This window comes from Urocitellus parryii, chromosome 3, assembly GCF_045843805.1.
Source record: "Urocitellus parryii isolate mUroPar1 chromosome 3, mUroPar1.hap1, whole genome shotgun sequence".
NCBI classification, from domain to species: Eukaryota; Metazoa; Chordata; class Mammalia; order Rodentia; family Sciuridae; genus Urocitellus; species Urocitellus parryii.
In genome coordinates, this window is record NC_135533.1 from 193,817,878 (window position 1) to 193,838,537 (window position 20,660).

The 20,660-nt window shown below is 48.5% G+C and overlaps 1 protein-coding gene across 1 annotated transcript in view; it reads left to right on the forward strand.

Moving 5' to 3' along the window:
- Nucleotides 1-20,660, forward strand: part of Itga9 (integrin subunit alpha 9) — a 307,948-nt gene that overhangs the window by 68,576 nt on the left and 218,712 nt on the right. The window contains exons 13-15 of the mRNA XM_026406057.2: nt 133-178; nt 6,376-6,530; nt 12,824-12,984. Coding sequence (XP_026261842.1) covers nt 133-178; nt 6,376-6,530; nt 12,824-12,984 — 362 coding nt within the window. The remainder of the gene's footprint in view (nt 1-132; nt 179-6,375; nt 6,531-12,823; nt 12,985-20,660) is intronic.

Here is a 20,660-nt window from a genome sequence, read left to right on the forward strand (position 1 = left end):
GACTCTGATTCTTACAATCATTACATAGTGCAGACAATGGCAATCAGAGGTGTCTGTTGCTGTCATGTGTCATGCCAGGGCCAGTGGGTGGCCTTCCATAAGTTTCTGACTACTGTGACTTCTTGTTTTCAGATGTCACTATTGGAGCCTTCATGTCCGACAGTGTGGTTCTTCTAAGGTGAGGTGCCTCACCCCTGCTCCTGGGGTGTGCCCTTCATGGGAAGGGGTGGGACTGGTGGGGGTGGGCACAGTGTGTATTCACTGTTGGGCAGCTTTTCCCTCTGCTGAATTTTTTTGGGGGCTGGGAGTGCTTAGTGGATGCAAATGTCTCATTCTTATCCTCCAGCTGTTGGGCCTTGAGTGGCTGATAGGTGGGGGACGGTAGCAGGATTTTTAGAGACCTAAACCCGGGGGCTGTTTCCTTGTGGTCATGAACAGCAACATAAATATCAATGATAAATATCATCATTTTTGATGGATGCTATGATATTCAAAGGGCTGGGAAGTACTATCCTTCCTACGTTTTTATCTCTCTGTACCCAGCTTCTTTATATCAGGCAGCTCTCAACTTCCAGAGATCAGGGGCACTTCACTGTTGGGTGGCAGCAGAAGTGTGAGGGCTGTGAGCTCAAGTCCAGTGCTCACTGAAGCCCATGGAGTCAGAATCTCTCCTTCAAAGACTGGTGTGTGTGTGGGGGGGTGGGCGCCATCACCACCCATGAACCCTCTCTAAGTATTTCTGTCTGTGTGAGTCAGAGGAGGCAGAATTACACTTTGGAGCGGGAGCCAACTCTTAGGTTTTGTTAGTAACCTCATGGCAGAACGTTCTAAAATAGACCGATAGGATCTTAGAACTGGAAGGGATCCCAGAGGCCATGTAGTTCCACGCCCCAGATTCTTCTCATTCAGTCCTGCCTTCTCTGAGTCTCCCCCAGAGACACACACACAGCCTCCTGAATGAGGTGCCCATGGCTTAGGAACTTCTAAGGAACCAGTTGATCCCCAGGATAACTCTTAAATATTGCATTGTTAAAGAGGCAGAATGACCTTGAGGTTGAGTGTGACCTTGAGGACCAGGTGGCCTGGATTCAAACCTTGCCTGCGTCCTTAGAAAGGCAAGGTCCTGACCTTCTGCCTCAGGATGCTCGTCTGCAGAATAGGATGTTCTTGGCCAGAACTCTTTTAAATAGTGTAAAGTGCTCCTAGCAGAGCCTGGCCTCCTCCTCCCCAGGTTAGCAAGTCTTAGGATGTACATTGGGTTAAACTCACCTCACTGAGGTTCTGCTTCCTGGTCTAGTATTTTCTGCACAGCAGCCCTTCAGCATGTGAAGGTAACATGTATATCCCCCAGGCAGGGATTCACCGAGATCAAACCTCTATGGTGCTTAATTCTCCATCTTGACTGGGTTTTTACTTTATCACCCTTTTCTCTTGGGTGATGATTTTCCTCTTGCGTAAGACAACTTTTGAAGCTCCAGATGATGGAGGAGATTCAGCTTATGACTAGTAGTTCTCACTCGCCTTCCTTGCTATGTTCGTACTCTCTTCACCTCCTGAGCAGCCTGATCCCATTTGTTGAGATTGCTCTCAGATACACCATGATACGTTCCTTAGCTTCTCAGTTGAAAATAGGCCTTCTTGACCCCGGGAGCATCTGGCTTTAAGTTCCCTTCTGTAGGTTATTTTATCATCCTCCTTCTGTCTGTTGAATTTCTTTTGGGCTGGAGGTGCATGCGAGCTCCAAAGGGCTTTTCTTTCCTTCATGAGTGTTTTTTGTCTTCTACACGGATGTGAATGTGGAAGTGATTGCTTAGTGGACCTGAGATCTCAGAATCCAGCCCAGGGTGAGGGGTTGAGTCTGATGAGGTGAAACTTATTAGGGACAAATGTGAAATCCAGGGAGGAGAATGCCAGAGAGAGCACAGATCCAAGGAAGGAGCCTGAGAAAGGAACTTGAGAGCCCCAGCCTGGATGAGGAGCCAGAGGCCAGGCCAGCTGTGGAGGAGCACATGGGGATGTTGAGATCCCAGGAATTCTTTCACTTCTTACTCAGCCTGTCATGTTGACCTGTTGAGATGCAACTACGCACATGTCAGATCCTGGGGATGCAGTAGAGAACTTGACAGACCTGGTCTAGCTCCTATACAAATACATAATAACTGCAACTAATGTTGGATGAACACCTACCATACGCCAGACGCTGTCTAAGCATTTTACATACGGTCCTGCATCAAGTAACCACTATTCATATTCAAAGACATGAATGCTTGGCTAGGTGACTTTGTCACTATAAGTGTCAGAGCATATGCTTACAGAACCTATGATTCCCTAGGTGATGCCATCTCCAGACTTCTACCGTACACGCGGTCTGCCATTCCATGAAATGTTGCATGTGTCACGTGACTGGTATTTTCCTTCTTTGTGGTCATTTTCTTCCGGTGTGGATGTATAATTTGCAAACAGTAAAATGTGCCAATTTGCGTGTATGGCTCAATGAGTTTTGACCAGCAGACATACCTGTATAACTGCTATCTTCCATTAAGATAAAGAGCATTTCATCACTACTTAAAGTTTCCTTGTGCTCTTTCTGATTATCCCATTCTCTCGATAGACAGCCAGGCACTCTTGTGACTTCTGTCCCCCTCGATCACTTTGGCCTGTTCTGGGATTTCGCATCAATGGAGTTAGAATGGGCTCTCGATTCGGGTTTCTTTAATGCACTGCGATGTTCTCAAAATTGTTCCGCGTTGGGCTGTGTTGAGTGTGCTGGGGTTTGTTCACTTTCCTCTTGACAGAATATGCATTGACTCCCTGCTGCTCACCAGTTCCATGATATAGGTATGGTTATCACTCCCATTTTATGGGTAAAGAGATCAAGGGCATGCAGGTTTTATTAACTTTAAAAAAAAAAAAAGGTAATTACAGATGGCATGAAGAGAGTAAAGCAGGGTCATGAGGTCAAGGGCACTGGTTTTGGTTTCAGGAAGGGCTGAGTCCCCGTTGGAGGTGACAGTAAGAAGCCAGTGGTCCTGTGGCTTTGGCAGCTTTGCAGGAGTGATGGGGCCTGAGCCAGATGGCTGTGGGTGGGTGAGGGAAGGAGAAGCTGAGGGCACAGAGCGACTCTTGACTGCCTCTCCAGAAGCTGGGTGGCTAAGGAGCAAATGGGATTGGCAGGTGGTTCAGAGAGGGTATCTTAAGGATGGCAGGGGTTAGGCCAAGGATATCTGTGAGACCTTTTCTCATCTCCCAAGTCCCTAACCCTCCTGGAAGGGATCAGAGGTGGTCAAGCTCAGTTGTACCCCCATTCATCTGAGCCCTGCTACCCTGACCCCGTTCCTCCCTTGGGGCCTGGAGAGGTTGAGGGACATGAGGGAGAAGGGGAGGTTGCCATGGGTGGTGGTGGGGGGTAAGGAAGGACAGGGCTGCTGGAGAGGGAATTTGGCACGCAGGCCGGAGGGTGTGGGGGCCTCATCTTCTGGGTGTCTCAGGATAGAAATAGAGTCAAGGGGAGGTTCAGCTTGGGATGAGGGTGAAGCTGAGGATGCTAACCCCCGAGTCTATTCCAGGAGGTCAGGGGTCTTGGGGAACAGTGGAGGTTTCAGAATTAAACTGTGGAGGGAGCAAGGAGGGACAGGCAAAGGAACCATCAAGCTTGTCCATGTAGGCTGGACATCTATGGTGGCATCATTAGGATCAGGTTCCTGGGATATGACTGAATGACAAGGAACAAGAAGGCCTGGAGGCTTCAGCTGATCTCAGTAGGGTGCTCAGACATGACCTGGATGCTGGGCAAGTTCATGGATTTTTGAGTGACCTCAGATTTTGGGTGGGACCAGAAAAGAGGGGAGGCCCAGGACCATGTCCACACTGTACTTGATCTTTTCAAGGAGAGACTGCAGAGGGGCAGAGGTTAGGAATGCTTGGGCTGCAGCTCAAAGAAGACCTGCCTGAGGGTGCCTTCCACTGTGTAAACAGACCTAAGTCTACTGGAGGTAGAGAGCCCCAGGGCTTGCTGGTGGTTAAGTGTCACCAAGAGGGTAGGCTCTTTATATGTCCACCTGTTTCTACTCTGCAGAAGATAAGAAAAAGTTTAAGCACCACCGTGCCACAGGGTGCCCCAGCTGCTTTTATTACCCACCTAGAAATGGAATGTTAAGATTCGAACTGTCAGTTGTAAGAAACGAGCATTCCAACTACCAGCCTCTGGGAAGTCTGGAAAGTACTGCAGTGCTGTCCTTGGGTGCCCTTTGCTTTTATCTTAGAGGCTGGTGCAGGCAGGACTGTGAAAAGCCGTCTCCTGCCCCAGGAGGGCGGGCTAGTGGGCCCTGCTCTGCCCTCAGGAAGTCTGCTCAGGAGGGCAGGCTCTGTGTTAGGGTGATAGGTACCTGGGGCTTTGCCATCAAGGGGTAAAGGAAGTGATCAGAGACTCTATGAAAGATTTCTGGGCTTTTCCTCATCCAAAAACAATACTTGGAGCTGAAACAAAAAGGTTTGAGGGAACCGATCTGACAGATGTTGGAAGGAGATGTACCCGTGAGGGTCCCTGCCGCCTGTTTGAAAGGATTGTTTCATAACCTTCAAGGTCATCGTGTGGGGACAGCTTGTTTCTGCCTCCTGCTTGCCTTGCGCTGTGCAGCAGAGCTCTCTAATGACAGGAGAACTCGGCCCGCTCCCTGACCACGTGGCCTCTGGCCCAGGGGAGCAGGAGGAGATGGACTTTTCTTGGGTTCCAGGACCAGAGGGCTCAGGGACTGCAGGGTGGGGCTGTCTGTCCCAGGCAGAAACCAGCTCTCTCCGGTACCTGATGCCTCTTGGTCTCTCTTGTGTCTCTCGAAGCTTTGGACACTGCTGTGATTTTCAGTTTCCTGGGCTGCAGTAAAGTTTACACCTACTTTACACATCTCCTGTCCTGCAGTAGTGTCCAGCATAAGGATGAATTCATTGGGATCTTGGTTCTTGGTGGGGGACTGATTTGGAAAAACCAAGCACTGTTCTCCTTAGCAAGGGTGGTGGAGCTGGGGCCACCGAGGGAGCCAGGGGTTCTTGGGAGCTTCCTGGGAGGAAGGGACCTTGCTATTGAATGGTCAGTGGGGCTTTCTGCAGTGTTGGTTGGCATCTGTACAATCATGCTGACCAGGGATAGCCTATCCATTTTCTAAGGTAATTCTAGCATTTTCTCAGAATGAACCCAGAAGAAAATTGAGAGGCCAGGATGTTGATCTCCTTCAGGCACCATTGTTGTCCCACTTCCTTTTGCCCCTACAGCCGGATTTGCTCAGGGAGTCCCACTGCCCTGGTCACAGCTGCCCCTCTGTTGACCCTGTCAACAGGAGTGGTGGCAGCCGCTGGATCACCCTCGCGCCATCTGCCGCAGGCCTCACTTCCTTTTCCCACCAAGGTTTTCCTTGCTGCTTCCTTCTCTTGGAGTTGGTGGATTGTCATTCCCATCTGCCCATCACCCTGGGCTCTCTCTGAAGGGAGCATGGTATATAAGTGAGGTCATTGTTCCCAAGCCGCTAATGTCCCTTAATCTCATTATGTCACCCCTGTGACTGACACTGGGGCTCCTTAGAGGTAAAAGGGTCTCTTTGAGAGGCCTGCAGGGGGGAAGGTTAAGCGGAGGCTTAGGTGAAACTTCCCTGAGCAGATGTGTGCCATGAGAGCAGAATTTTGTCCATCTGTTGGCTTGGATGGACACTGACCATCCATCAAGAGCTGGGGGATGGGCCGTGTCAAGGGAGAGGACTGTGAGGGTTTATTGGGTTCCATTGGATTCTGAGGCCAGGCGGGTTGATTGCTTCTGCCCTTGAAGTGCTTTGCTGTCACCAGCAGGGACTCCATTAATCAAGGTCATTGAGAAAAATGGTCCCTGAATGGGTAGAGATAAATGAAGGAGGCGGTTCAGCCAGTTGGAGGGACTGCAGTTTGTGCTTACGATGGCAGTGAATGCTTTGGGGGACACCTGAGCTTGCCCCTAGTTCTTGAGCCCTGCCTTCTGGTGTAGGAACTCCTCTTAAATACACCCCTAGCTTCCTAGTAAGTGGAAATCAGAACTTATTTGGTAAAAAAAAAAATTTTTAAGTAATCACCCGGCAGCATCTGGTGGTTCACTTATGGCTTCAACCAGATGTGTTTAACAACTAACTTGCCTTTATTATTAGAAGGCGAACCATTAATATATTAGGAAATGTGCTACTTTTAAGACCAGAAAAAGTATTTACAGAGCACACTGGACCTTCTCTCTTGGGTTTTTTTTTTTTTCATACTTTAATCAAATGCTGGCTGAAGGCCCAGGATTTATCCTGTCTCTGTAGGTCTTGTTTGATTCCCGAGAGCTTTACCATGACTGAGTCATCTTCTCCTCTTGCCCTGCAGGGCCAGGCCGGTCATTACGGTGGACGTCTCCATCTTCCTCCCAGGCTCCATCAACATCACGGCGCCTCAATGTCATGATGGACAACAGCCTGTGAACTGCCTGAACGTCACGGCCTGCTTCAGATTCCACGGCAGACACGTTCCGGGAGAAATTGGTAATGAGTCACCGAGTCAGGGCTCGGGTTACACGTCTTGGCTGGAGTAGGATTGCAGGATGGTGGGCAGCTGTGGGACGTTTCGGAGTTTCCTCCTGCCCTGCATCGGCCGGCTTTGCAGGCAGCAGATGGGTGGGCTGGACACCCCTTCCCTCAGAGCTCCCTCCCCTCTCTCTCCTGCTCATCCACAGCTCTAGGACACATGATGTTGGACCACGAGCATCCTTTGCCCAATGTACGTGGACCAGACTCAACTTCACTGGACCATGGGTGGGCCAGGCTGTGGGAATGTAGTGCCAAGGAGCCTGGGTCTTATGGAACATTCCATGCAGTTAGGGAAAAAAAGAAGTGATGGGACTTTGGAGGTTCCCTGTGGAGTTTGCAGCATCAGCCAGATGTCGGGGGGATTATTCCATTTACTGTGGGATCAGAACGTGGAGTTTTCAAAGGCTTAGGTTTGCAAAAGAGGGGGCTCTGCTTTGGCAGCGCAGAGAAAGCAGGTGGTAGCTGTCCCTGCTATTTCTTAGACTGGGGGGAAGGCTGACTTGCTGTCCTGCCTCCAGAGACTGGATGAAGCCCCAGAATAAGACAGGGTCAGTGTTGATTACAACGCAGAGCACGGGATCATTTGGAGGAAATGATTCCAGGATATTATGTAGATTAATAGGTGCTTTCTTTGTATTTGGCAAGGCTGATTGAGTAGAAAGAAAAATTCCACGCGAACAAACAAAAAAACACGATAAAAGCCTGTCTCTCTCTTCCAGAGAGCATTTGCAGGCCAGGGCCATTCTCTTGATTTCCTTCGTGGTCTCTTGAAAAGCGTGGAGGTGGGATGGTGAGGCAAATCCATGTTCGATCAATAGTTATGAGGCCCTTACAAAGTGCCAGACACTGTTCAGCCCTGGGCACAGAGTAATAGACAGGATGGGCATAATCCTTGCCCTCATGGGGCTTTTATTTTGGGGGGAGGAGTCTTTCTTGCTCATTCTTCTAGACACCTGCAGGCTCCTTGTTTGGCAGATTTATGCTGGTGCATGAACACAGATTTCTCACTCCAACAGTGGACTCCCCCAAGGGCAAGTTCATCATGTGTTTAAGTAGTTAAAAAAAAAAAAAAAAAGAGTTCTGCCTGTCACTTCATCCTTTCCCTGGAGAGCTGCCTACGGCCTCATGGAGCCTCCTGGTTGGCCAAACGAAGGGTAGATAGTGCCTTGCTCCTCTCTGGACAGGCTGAAGCCTGACCTGTTCATTTCTCTCCCTGAAGGCTGGGAATCCAGGCTGGCACCTCTGGACTCTCACCAGTGTTGAAAGAAAACCAGGGTGGGTGGGGGGTGAGCCCTCCATGGTTCTGTTTTGCACACTGACCCAGTGCTCCTCCGTTTCCATTGGCTGTCAGATAGCCTGATGAAGTCATGAGTGAGCAGAGGTGTCTGTCCTGCCTCTGGACAAGCTATCGAGCCCAGGACCTGAGAGCTGGCCATTCACACTAATAGGGGAAATAGGGTGGAAATGAGTAACTTGACCATAGGCCCTTTTTCTGCTTTAGGGATGCATTTCTACTCTGGAGAGTGTTGACATGCAGAGGACATCCTCTGAGTCCTGGTCTTTTGAGAAGCAGGTGATGGGATAACAAGGGATAGTGAAGATGTGTGAGGAATGGGGGAACCTTCCGTCTGCTAATGACTGTGTCATTCCTTGAGGAAAAGAGGGAGAAAACTAGAAAAGCTGTTAAAGTAGAAATAACCCTTTCGCCTTTTCTCTTGGGAAACTCTAAGGGAAACCCTGGAAGGAGAATTGATGAGTAGATTTTTCCCAGCAGAAATCTTCTTCTGATGGAGAATGGGAATGTTTCGAAACTGGCTGGGAGAGACCAGAGCCAGAGTTGATGGGAGACAGCTGGCTCCCTCCTGGCCTAGGCTGGTGTGGGGGGTCCTAAAGAACCAGCTGGGGGCAGGGGAAGGAGGGAGGGAAAGCATCCCTCGGGGCTCATCAGCTTTTCCATCAACATGACATCATTTGACGTGGCAGGAACACGAGCTGCCAGAATGGAAAACCTGTAGCCATGAGATGTGCTGTTGGAGCAGGGCCCGGATCAGAACCAGCGCCCTCTCGGGGGCTGGTCATCTGCCTCACGTGAGGGGCAGCTACAGCACTCCCCAAACCAAGTGACCTGATTGGCTGCTGCTCTCCACTTCCCAGGGAGCCCCTTCCCAACCCCTGAGGGGACTTGGGCGAGTGCTGTTTAAAACTACCAGTGGAGCCCAGAGCTGCAGAATGATCTTTGTTTCTTCTTACTGCCTGCGGCTACAAGACCCTCCTCACTCGGGCAGGGTTTCTCTTGGTGCGTCTTGCTTCTAGAAGAGTCCGACAGAGAATTGACTACTTTTTTGGGTCATTTCAAATGTCGAAATAAATTTTGAACCAAGGAGCAATAAGTAGGCGGTTCTCGAGATGAAATGCTTCCAAAATGATTGCACTTGGCGAATAGGCTAATTCAGTCTGTCCGCGATTGTTAACATTTCAGAAAAATCTGAGAGGTGAGAGTTTTGGCGTGCACACTCCCGCCTGGGGCAGAGCAGTGTGCCTCATTTTCAGCTCAGTCTCTGAGCTGCCACTCTTCCTCCCCTTCCTTGAGTTGCAGGAGATGCCACATGTCTATAGTTCTGCAGTGAGTAGGGCTTTGAGGATGGAGGTCAGTGTTTTTTAAAGTACCCAACCCAGTGCTGGGCACATGTTGAAGGTCAAATACATTCCCTTTTCTTGACTTCCCTGTGTTAATCTGGGTCATCCCCCAAATAGATCTAGAGTCAAGGATCCAAGTGCACATCATTGACTTAGGAGTAAACCCTGAGCCGGGCTCGGTGGCCCATGTCTGTCATCTCAGCAATTCAGGAGGTAGAGGCAGGAGGATCACAAGTTCAAGGCCAGCCTGGGCAACTTAGCAAGACCTTGTCTCAAAATGTAAAAAAATTAAAAAAAAATTTAAAAAAGGACTGGGGAATGTAGCTCAGTGGTAGAATACCCCCTGGGCTAATTCCCCAGCATCACAAAAACAAAACCAGCAAAATCGGGGGTGATCCCTGGCAGTACCAGTAGGGGAACTAGGGTACTGAGACAGCAAGGGTGGGCAGCTGTAGTCAGAACTCTCCAGAGAAACAGAACAGGGAGGGAAGGAGGGAGACAGAAAACAGATATAAATATGAGGTTGGTTGGATTATTATTATTATTATTAGGGGCCTCTTACATGCCAGGGAAGAGCTCTACAGATCTACACACCTGACCTTGATTGACTGATTTTTAAAGAATTAGTTAATGAGATTGTAGGGGCTGATACATCTGAATTTTGCAGGGCAGGCAATAGGCTAGAGACCCAGAGCATAGTTGAAGTTAAATCTCAAATCCAAAGCGGGCTAGAAGCAGAATTCCTTCTTTCTGTGGGGGGACCTTAGTGTGTTTTTTTTTTTTTTTTTTTAGACTAATGATTGGATGAAGCCCATCCACAGTCACAGTATAGAGATCAATCTGTTTTATTTAAAGTCTGATTTAAATGTTGATCTCACTTGAAAAATACCTTCATAGTAATGCTGAATTGATGCTCGGCAAAATATCTGGGTATTCTGTACAACTCAGCCAAATTGACACATAAAATTAACTCTCCTAGCAGCCATATAGGTGCATTACTTAGCAAGTTACCCATGTGGGCAGTTGGAATTGTGGGGGAACCCTGAAAGTCAGCTCTGAGGCACCTTCTCCACTATCCCATCCAAAGGCTGAGGGAACAGGGATCCTGCCTCGCAGAGGGCTGCTCGGGCCCTCTGGCCTGCCGTGCATGTTGGCAGAGCCACTAGAGAAAGCCCTGGGTAAAGGGACACAGGTGCTGGCAGCTGCAGGTTGGGCTGGACCGCAGAGAAAGGGTTCAGGCCAGGAGGATATGGGTGGGGGATCAATACCATCCGCTCTGTCTTCCTGTGTTCATTTCCACCCGGGCTTTTCTCTGAGCTCAGCCAACTTGTCTGTGGCACAATAGCTCTGTTCTACTGTTCTCTCCATTACTCCCTTTCCTGAGGCTGGCACCTTAGTTCTCTCACCTGGGAGGAAGGCTAGGCTGGGGCCACCCTAAGTAAGTTCCCGGCCAGGATCCTTCAGCTTGTCTTCTAGCAAGCAGTGTACTCTCCAGCTAACTGGGGCTTGGAGTCTCACTTCATTTCAATTTACACCCCTCCACACTTTTTTAAAAACTATTGGTCAGGGGAGTTGTGATCACTAGAAAGCAGATTGGTTGGAGTTCAGTGGTTCTGGATCTCTTTCTGTGTTTGGTTCTGTTTCTGTATCCAAAAAATAAGTTTTTAGGTGAGGTCAGGTAATTAAAAAAAATAAATAAATAAATAAACAAGAGCCAACTTGATAGGACTAGTCCAAAACCAGAGATTAGAGTTCTAGATTGCTCTCTCTGGCAGATGGCTCTGGCTTGGAACAAGCCTTTTCCCCTTTTGGACCTCAGTCCCCTCATCTTAAAGATGGAGGGTTTAAACTAGTTGGTCTCCACATTGTTGCAAAGCTTCAATGGCCTGTGAATCCACAGTCCTTGGCGTGTAACCCTTGAACTGATGCCTGTGTTGCCTGTGTTCAAATGGTTTCCCATATACATCTTTTCTTCTCCTTCCCTCTTCCTCCTCGGGGCTTCATACATGCTATGTAAGTACTACACCACTGAGCTACACCCCGCCCTTTTTATTTTGAGACAGTCTCATGAAGCTGCCCAGGCTGGCCTCCAACTTGTGATCCTCCTACCTCAGCTTCCCAAGTAGCTGGGGTAACTGCTTTGTACCATTGCACCCAATTCATACCATTCTTCTTAACGGTAATACTATCCTGGGATGATCCATGACCTCGGTCCCTCCTGCTGACCCAGCCTTGCTTTGGAAATCAGCTGTTTCTGGAACAAACAAGTTAGGGCAGGCTTGCCCTTGCTAACCAGGAATCTGCCTGCTTGGTGTGGCAAGAGCCCTGACGTGGCAGTATCCCAGAGAAGTAATTAGATGCAGCAGAAAGCCTGCCCGGGTCACCTTCCTCTCACCCTGTTTAGATCTCCCCTGGTGGCTGGCCCCTTTGATGTGAAAAACCAGAGCTGCCCACTGCCTGGCTTCATGGACCTAATGGCTGGCAGACACAGAACTGCATTTTATTGGTACTGTGACCCTGGGTTCTAAGAGGCAGATGTGTGGAGATGGGCCTGGGTCATCTGCTTTCCCACTGCTGGGCCATCTCCTCCAGTTGCTTTAGGAATGGAGCTTCCTGTTATCTTATTTAAAACCATCACTATCTTCTGAATCCACGAAACAGTTAAAAAGAGTTACCACTTTTCTGTGCCCCCCCAAAAAACGGTGAGAGGGGTCTGTCAATACTAAAGCCATATTTACCTAAGGAGCATACTGTTATAATTTACTTGGACTCTGAAATGATGGGGGTAAAACATTTTGGGTTTCTCCAGCATGCCTTTGACCTTGTAACCCTCCTGTTTTCACATCCCAGTCATTCTGCCATCTGCCATTAGACCTTCAGGTACAGGGGAGGAGTTTTGTTTTGTTTTTCCCCAGGGGTGGACCTCTATCTAGGCCCACTATGGCCCTGGTTTTGCTGAAGGGATGGGCACCTTGAAGTGCACGGTCACCATGCTTGGCTCCCTGGGAACGAGATCTGCAGCCTTCCTCTGGGTTTTCAAGCATGTGGGCACCATGAAGGCATGTCCTTGCCTGTGTTGTCCCTACTTGATCCACAACAGCATCTGGCATGTAGTCAGTGCTCAGTAAGTTGTGAGTGCTGCAGTCCAGTGGACACAGTAGCGGGACTCGGCATTCTTGATGTGGGTGCGTATCACCCAGGATAGTCACTGCATGGTGCCACCATCATTTCGGTGGCTTCTAGTGACCGGCTGCAGATTTGCCACGATGCTTGCTTCTCTGAACACTGCCCTGGGTCGGGTACAGCTAGTGGTTGACGAGTGTGTCAGCAGCTCCCCTGGGACCTCGTGGCGGCATGAAGTTTAAATTGGGGTAGTCATGAGGTACATACATGAGTGTCACCAGAAAGACAGAGTGCATCCTGGTTCTGTCTAGATTCTGTGAGCACCTGGCTGCACACGTCTGTCCCAGCAGGTCCTGACGTGGGCCACGGTCCTCCATGCTCTGGAGGGCAAGGTGTCCCTTGAAATGTGCATGGATCCTGTGAGGGGTTGGGGAGGTGGCCTGGCCCCTCTGTCTTTTCTGACATTTTGACCTCTTATTTATTGGCAGGCCTCAATTACGTTCTGACAGCGGATGTGTCCAAGAAGGAGAAGGGCCAGCTGCCCAGGGTCTACTTTGTGTTGCTGGGAGAGACTGCCGGCCAGGTCTCGGAGAAACTACAGCTGACCCACATGGAGGAGACATGTCGTCACTACGTGGCCCACGTGAAGGTCAGTCCCTTCTTCCTCCTCATCCTCGGATTCTGATGGCGTTAAATGTTCTTTTGGAACTAGTAGAAGCTACTTTGTGTTTATGTGGTCTCCAACGTCCAAAATTCTGTTTCACAAGGAGAAGGATGTTTATTTCTTCTTACTGTTTTAAGTTTCTGACATCCCTTTTATGTGTTTGATAGTACTGGTCTCAGACTCTGAGAGGGATTATGGGGGCCAGGAGGCCAGTGATGATCCTGACTTTCGGGAGTGTTCTCATCCTCTTTCCTCTGTGAAGTTCAGTGGTCTTCCCGGAGGGCAGCCTCAGAAACACATGCCTCCAGGCTTGCAGTTGTGCTGGATCTCACCATAACTGATGGCTTTCTCAGTAGCCCACTATATATTTGTTCATAGGCAGAATGAAGGCATTTTAAAACTGGTTGACCAAATTTTTTTTTGCTTGATTACTTTTGTTTCTTTTAGGAGTGCATGTTTGATCTTTCCCTCCTATCTCTAAATCAACTTCCAAATGCTTTGTTCCTCTTGAAATTATTGTGAAATACACTTTGCTGCTAACACAGGATACTAGATTTGATTGAGTATAGAGTGGTCCCTTTGCCAGGTGAGACTCCTGGAAGTGCTTAATACTGCAGGAATGGTCGGCCACTGATCCATGGCAGGGCTCATGGTAGGTAGGTGGAATGCATGTGGGTTTTAGAGTCATACAGGCCTCGTGTGCATCCGACTGGATGAGCATTGTGCCCTCTCTGTGACTCAGTCTCTGACTGTATGAAATGGCCTTGAAAGTGGCCACGTGAATTGAACACTGTGTGATTAACATACACGTGATGATCAATTTATATTCTGTGCAGCCTACACTTGCACAGAGTCTGACAAACAGTAGGTACTCGGTGTTACTTGATTGGACTACACTGAACTGCCAATATCCTAACACTTTCGACTTAAAAAAATGGTAATTTCTTATAGCTTAACTTGATATTAGGAGCCAGTGGATTTCTGACTGATAGTAAAAATAGCGTATAGATCAGAGATGAAGTCTCTTTCTATTATTACGTTGATGGTGCCAGATCAGGAGAATAACAGCTGCTTCTGGGGTGTGTAGAGAGAAATGTCCCCACATCTAGGGCACTTGGTCTGGCCCAGAGCCTATGAGTCTGTGCCCCTGAAATGCTTCTCACTGGGGCTGGGCTCTGTCCCCTGCCAGGACTCGTGCTGGGACCTGCCTAGACCAGCTGCCCCAGCACTTGAGGTGCCGGCCATTTATAAAGCTGCCCACGTTCCTGTTAAGTCCCCAGCCCCTGCCCCTCTTGCTCTTGGATTCCATTGGCTTGTGATTGCCCTTGGGGGTATGTGAGAGACTGCTCAGGACAGGCTTGTGTGCAAAGGCACTGAGTGTCCGTGCTTGGTGTTTTCACACTTGCTGGGGACAGGGCATCTTCTCTTGCGCTTCCTTGTGCCAGGTCTATGCCATCGTGCTTTCCTTTGGGTTCTTTGTAACTTCTTGCTTTGACTGAGAAGTTATCCTTTGTGCATAGCTACGGGGAATCACCTCTGCAATTCGGGACCACAGAGAACCTGCACGCCTTTGTGACATGAACTCAGGGATGTCAACAGGGAGGTCAAGACCTCAGCAGGGCTCTCTGTGGCCTGTGAGGGCTACTGGGTGAGAGCAGGGCTGCCCCAGGGTTAGTCCTGCCACTTCCTGATAATCTAGGGTTGCCACATTTGGCAAGTAAAAAATATGGGATTCCCAGTTAAATTGGAATTTCACCTGAGCAAAGAGTAATTTCTTTTAGCAAACACACACAAGTTCCCCCTCAGCCATGGTTTTGTTTTCTGAGGATTCAGTTATCTGAAGTCAATCTAGATCTGAAAGTATTAAATAGAAAATTCTGGACATAACCAATTCACAAGTTTTAAATAATTCATTTTGTAGACCATTATAATGGTTGTATTTTACCATTATTGTTTTTTTTTGGGGGGGGGGACTTAGCCACTGAGCCACATCCCCAGCCCTATTCATTTAGCGACAGGGTCTCACTGAGTTGCTTAGTGCCTCACTTTTGCTGAGGCTGGCTTTGAACTCATTATCTTCCTGCCTCCACCCCCCACCCCCCCCAGCTGCTGGGATTACAGGCATGTGCCACTGCGCCTGGCCATTAATTATTGTTTATTTCTTACTATGCCTAATTTGTGAATTGAGATTTAGCATTGGTTCATATACAACATACATATACATATGTATACATATACATAAAACGGTATGTGGGGCTGGGGATGTGGCTCAAGTGGTAGCGCACTCGCCTGGCATGCATGAGGCCTGGGTTCGATCCTCAGCACCACATACCAACAAAGATGTTGTGTCTGCCAAAAACTAAAAAATAAATATTAAAAAATTCTCTCTCTCTCCTCTCTCCTCTCTTTTTTTTTTAAAAAAAGTATGTATAAGGTTCCGTCCTATCTGTGGTTTCATGTATACATGGAATGTTTTGGAACATGGAAAAGTAAAGGGTTATTATATATCCCAAATATTTCGTGGGACATACTAAAAACAATGTGTCATTGATGTGAAATTCACTTGTAACTTGGCCTCCTGGTAGCAGATTGCATTCAAGTGATCTTCCTCCATCCTGTAAGCAGGACTTCTCGGTCAAACCCTGGCTGACCCAAGGAAAGACTTAGGTAGCCATGAGAAGGGGCTGAGAACAGAACTCCTGGGCGCAGGACCATAATGGACCTTTATGTGGTTATTGGGTCATGATATGGAGAGCCAGGGAGCAGGCCTGAGTCAGTGGACTGGGATGATGATGATGATGATGTTGCTTGGCCATTTTCCAAAGCAAGAAGAAGGGCTGGTGGGTTACACCAGGAAGATACAACCCCTGTGGGGTCCACATGTCAACATCGCTCTTAAGGAGTGTTCAAGGCGCTAATCCTCGACAGCCACAAAGAAAGTGTTTTTCTACCAGTCACAGTCGGGGCCACAGTGGAGGACCTGCAGGATGGCGGAGGGCACAATCTCGGGCGAATGCTAAGGAGCGAGCTAGCTGCCCACAGTGCGGCCTGGCTGGCTGAGGAGGAAACGGGCAAGGCCTGTGGTTTATCGGGTTGTGGGAAAACAGCTGTGGAGGCCGTGGCTCGTGGGGGTGCTGAGGCTAGCAGCAAGGATGGGGGAAGGGAGGTGACAACCATCGCCTCCAGAGCAAGGACCCAGGACTGGGAGCTGTGAGGGGGGGCTGAAGAGCAAAACAGGGTCTCTACTGCAGGGGGCTGGCGCTCCGCTTTACAGACCAGCCACGGAAGATAAATACACGCATTCTGGCTTATCACACGCCATATGGCCAGCAGACAGAGAGGCCGGCACTGGGGCCGAGTTTTTGTTTAGGCTATCTTTAGGTCTTTTTTTTTTTTTTTTCTTTCCTCCCCTTTAAGCCTATTCCAATTTTTTTTTTTATTCCTTAGAAATTTTCATCCCAAATATGGTGATGAGTTATCTCTTGCAGGAGCCTGCCTGGGCTAACACCTGCCTCCCAAGCCGCCCCTGTCCTCTCATGCTCCCTTCCATTCACCACCCTGGTGGGGCCTCCTGAGTTGGTGATAAGCCACATCCTCCTTTTCAAGGCCTGACTGTGGTCAGTGCTGACGTAGTTCTAGCTGCTTCCTTGACCTTTCCGCAGACACCATGCACCCCGGCTTATCTCCCCTCCTCCTCCAAATTGGCCCAGCTTTGGGGATGGGACCCCTTCTACTTGTCAAGAGGGCCAGAGAGCTCTGCTGGGCCCCACGGTCACAGGTGAAAGCCAGACAGCTACCTCCAGCCTCAGGGCTATCCATGACTTGGCCTCGGTTTACCTTTCTAGCCGCCTCATCTGCCCCCACATCACTTGTGCCTGGGCTCTTGCCATGAGCTCTTCCCGTTCCTCCTCAAAGCTGCCTCTCATGCTTCCCTCTCTTGGTTCTTGGGCTCACCTCAGTGGCTCTGCTCTGTAGTTATCAGAGGTCTGGTTCTTGGTGTATCCATGTAGAAAAAACAAGTACCACCTGCATGATTTTTGCATTTTTTTGAAAGGGGGGGGGTGTCTTAAATCTCTACCTCCCTTCATACTTTTTTATTTCATATTTTCTTTTAACCAGCTGACTTTCAGCCTTTTAGTCTTACGAAACAAGAACTTTGACCCTTCCATGACCAGAAAATTCATTATTGCATGTCCCAAACAAAAAGTGACTGTAAAAGGAAACACACTGAAGACAACAGTGTCGTTGACTTCTAGTGGGAGTTTATCCTTTGCCAGTTTCTGCAGAAGCACCCATGCTCCCTTTGTGTTAGAAAGGGAGATTCCCAGCCCCGGGGAACATTAAAGACACTCGCCAGAGTATTCCATCATAGTGGAACTTTCTCCCTGATGCAGTCAGAAGAATTGATGGGGAATCAACTGGGGAACTAGCCTTTCAAATTAGAGGATCCTACCATGGAGCCACGTCTATGGATCATCAAAAATCATTTCATAATCCCTGCCCCCCCCCAAAGTCCTAACCAGGCTCTGCATTGATCAGAAATGCCTCGCCCCACCTTTCCTGCTGAAGGTTTGTCTGTTTTGAGAGGCTCAGTCAGTCCACGGGTTGGTGCCAGCCACTGGCCGAGCCCCTGGGAAGCTACCTTCATCTTCCTGTCTTGGAGCTGGTTCCATGCTGCCTGTTTCCTGCTTTGGGAATGATAGGCCCAGAATAAATACTTACAAACGGAACTTTGTTGGAGGGACCAACTGGGCCAGGTGGAGTTGGGGAGCATGGGGAGCCTCTGATAGGGAGCAGGGCTTGCTCACCTCCCTGTGTGCTGGATGCAATGGTGTGAGAAGGTGGAGATTTCAATGTGTGGCCTGTGCTAAAGAGTGGGTACCACTGCCCCATCGCGGCTGCGGTGTTTCCTGACTTACGTGTATTTGTCCGGACGACAGCAGTGCTCCCACCTCCGGTCCTGCACAGTACCTCGACAGAATAAGCCTTGTGTGAAATCGAGTGCTTGTGTGTGATGGGCAGGCAAGCAGCCCACTCAGGAGCCAAGCAACCGTGGCGGCAGTCGAATTTAATGGTGGGGAAGTCCAGGCAAAACAGAGTATGGGTCCGTTAGGAAGGTCATGCATTGCCTCCTGTGAGGATCAGGGACACCCTCCAGTAGGCCTTCAGGAAACCTTTGTTGAGCAGAACCACATGTCAGACGTTATCAAAAAGGCCGACAACAGTGATTGATTGATAAACAAACTCCCGACAAGGGAATATGCAAGCACTTTGGCTTTCTGGGAAATTGCAAATGTTCATGAGATAATTCTTTTATGTTCCTAGAGGTGTTTTCAGGGAGTTGGACTCTTAAGTTGCTATTGTATCTTCATGACTTTGGGAGGGGGTGGGCAGATGCCCTGGCTGGCCTGGTCAGGATGTCACACTGGCCATGGTTTCCTGGGGCTTTGCCTGGTGTTTGAATCTGTTTCCATGTTCTCATCCCACACAATGCCTCAGGACCCTCGCTCAGCCACGTGGTATGCCGAGTGGAGTGCAGAGTTCTGGGATCCATTGATCCCTGGGTTTCAGGGCTGCTGGGGGCTTTTTATTTAAGAAGCAGATAGCCAGGTGTTGTGCACATCTGTAACCCTCATGACTCAGGCAGGCTGAGGCAGGAGGATCACAAGTTTGAGGCCAGCTTCAGCAACTTAATAAGACCCTCAGCAACCTAATGAGTCTCAAATTAAAAAAATATGGCTGGGGATGTAGCTCAGTGATAAAGTGCTCTTGGGTTTAATACCAAAAAGAAAATAATAATAATAAAAAGCAGATAGTTAAGGGTGATTAAGTTGGAGTGAGTAAAAACTCTGAGAAAGGAAAATAGTTTCCTTCCTCATTTGGAGAATAATATGCTAAATGTCTTGGTCATCTTGATAATTCATAGACATAACTAAAAAAGTTGTAGGGTTTGGCAAAAAAAAGGGCGCAGACTTAGCTACAGGAAGTCTTAAAACCTTTTTTTTTTAATTACTAGTATATGCAAGTAGTTAAAATATTTTTTTGTGGGGGAGGGTAACCACATATTGAACTCGGGGGCATTCAACCACTGAGCCACATCCCCAGCCCTATTTTGTATTTTATTTAGCGACGGGGTCTCACTGAGTTGCTTAGTGCCTCACTTTTGCTGAGGCTGGCTTTGAACTTGTGATCCTCCTGTCTCTGCTTCCCAAGCTGCTGGGATTACTGGTGTGTGCCACCGTGCCTGGCCTAAAAATGTTTTTAAGCTATGAGTTAGGCACAGAGAGGGTGTCTCTTGGCCCCTCAAAAGGCAGCCATGGTTCTAATTCTTATGTGTCTATAAAGAACTTGTCTGTAAATCTAGAAAGCAGTGTCTGTGCTTGCTTTTGTTTTCCTGAATGGCAGCATGCTGCTGTGTACATACTTGTGTGAACAACCTTAATTTTTCTTTTAAGATGTCCAGTGGTGGAACAAATATACAGATTTTGGCAAATCTATGCAATGGAAGGCTAGATGCTGATTGTGGTGGTGGTTGTGTAACTGAATACATTTATTAAAGCTCACAGGAGTATATACCTAAAATTAGTGAATATTAGTCTATGTTAACTATTTCAGTCAAACTTTTTTTTAATGTCTTGGAGATTTTTCTGTACTTATGCAACTAGAATTTACCTGTTTTTTTTTTCACGTCTGTATGACACTCTGCTCAAAAGGCCGTCTCTTAATTTATTTAACCTGTTCAGGACAGCCTTTAAATGTCATTTCTAAACTGACTTTATCTGGAGTTTATAGACTGGTACTCTCAGTTTTCTTCTCCAAAAGTGGTTCAGAGTCCCTTTACAGAAGACTCTGAAACTTGTCGTGGAAAGGGGGATAGCCCCACTGGAGCAGAAGTCATAAGACGTTAAGTGAGATACCTTCTCCTACTGCAGCCAGCTCCTTCTCCCTGTCCCAGACCTGTAGTGTTCTGATGGAGGATTGGTTAGGACCCCTGAGAGGGCAGCATGGAGGGACCCTAGTGGTCTCTGAGGTAGTCTTGGACATGTCCTTCAAAGGACAAGCCTCTCAGGAAAATGCGGGGGAATGTTCCCGACTCCTGTGTTAGCTTTGCACCTTTGGCAGGTTCTCCTGGTCTATTGGTAGTGGACATGGCTTGAATGTTCAGTTAGGGGTGCAGGAAACTAGGGCAGGGGGGTGGGAAAGCTGGGAGTAGTAGACTTGATGAGTGAGAAGCCACAGCATCATCCAGCCCAGAGGTAAATCTGCTCATGATAGGGTCTGGTCATATGGGGGCCATTGGGAAATGAGACATCGGGGCTTCAGAGACCACACTGGAAGGTAGCTCGCTAAGTGTGGTTGCTTGAGTACCTACTCTGGGAGGCCATGTCACGCATAGCTGGAGAGCAAATGGGACCCATTAAGAATGGAGGGGTGTGGGGAATGTTTGACATGGGATCTGATATTGTCCTGTAAGTGCTGTTTGGCCATTGATTTCTTCTTTGGGTGGAATGAAGGGTTCTTCGTATTCTGCATTTGGACATTGCCTTGGGGGACATTGTGTTTAGCAAAGGAAGGCTCAGAAACTGAATCCAAGGATTTTCTCACCTTGAATTCTTTTTTTGAAATAGGGCTGATATAAATATAAATAGTCAGGCCATTGA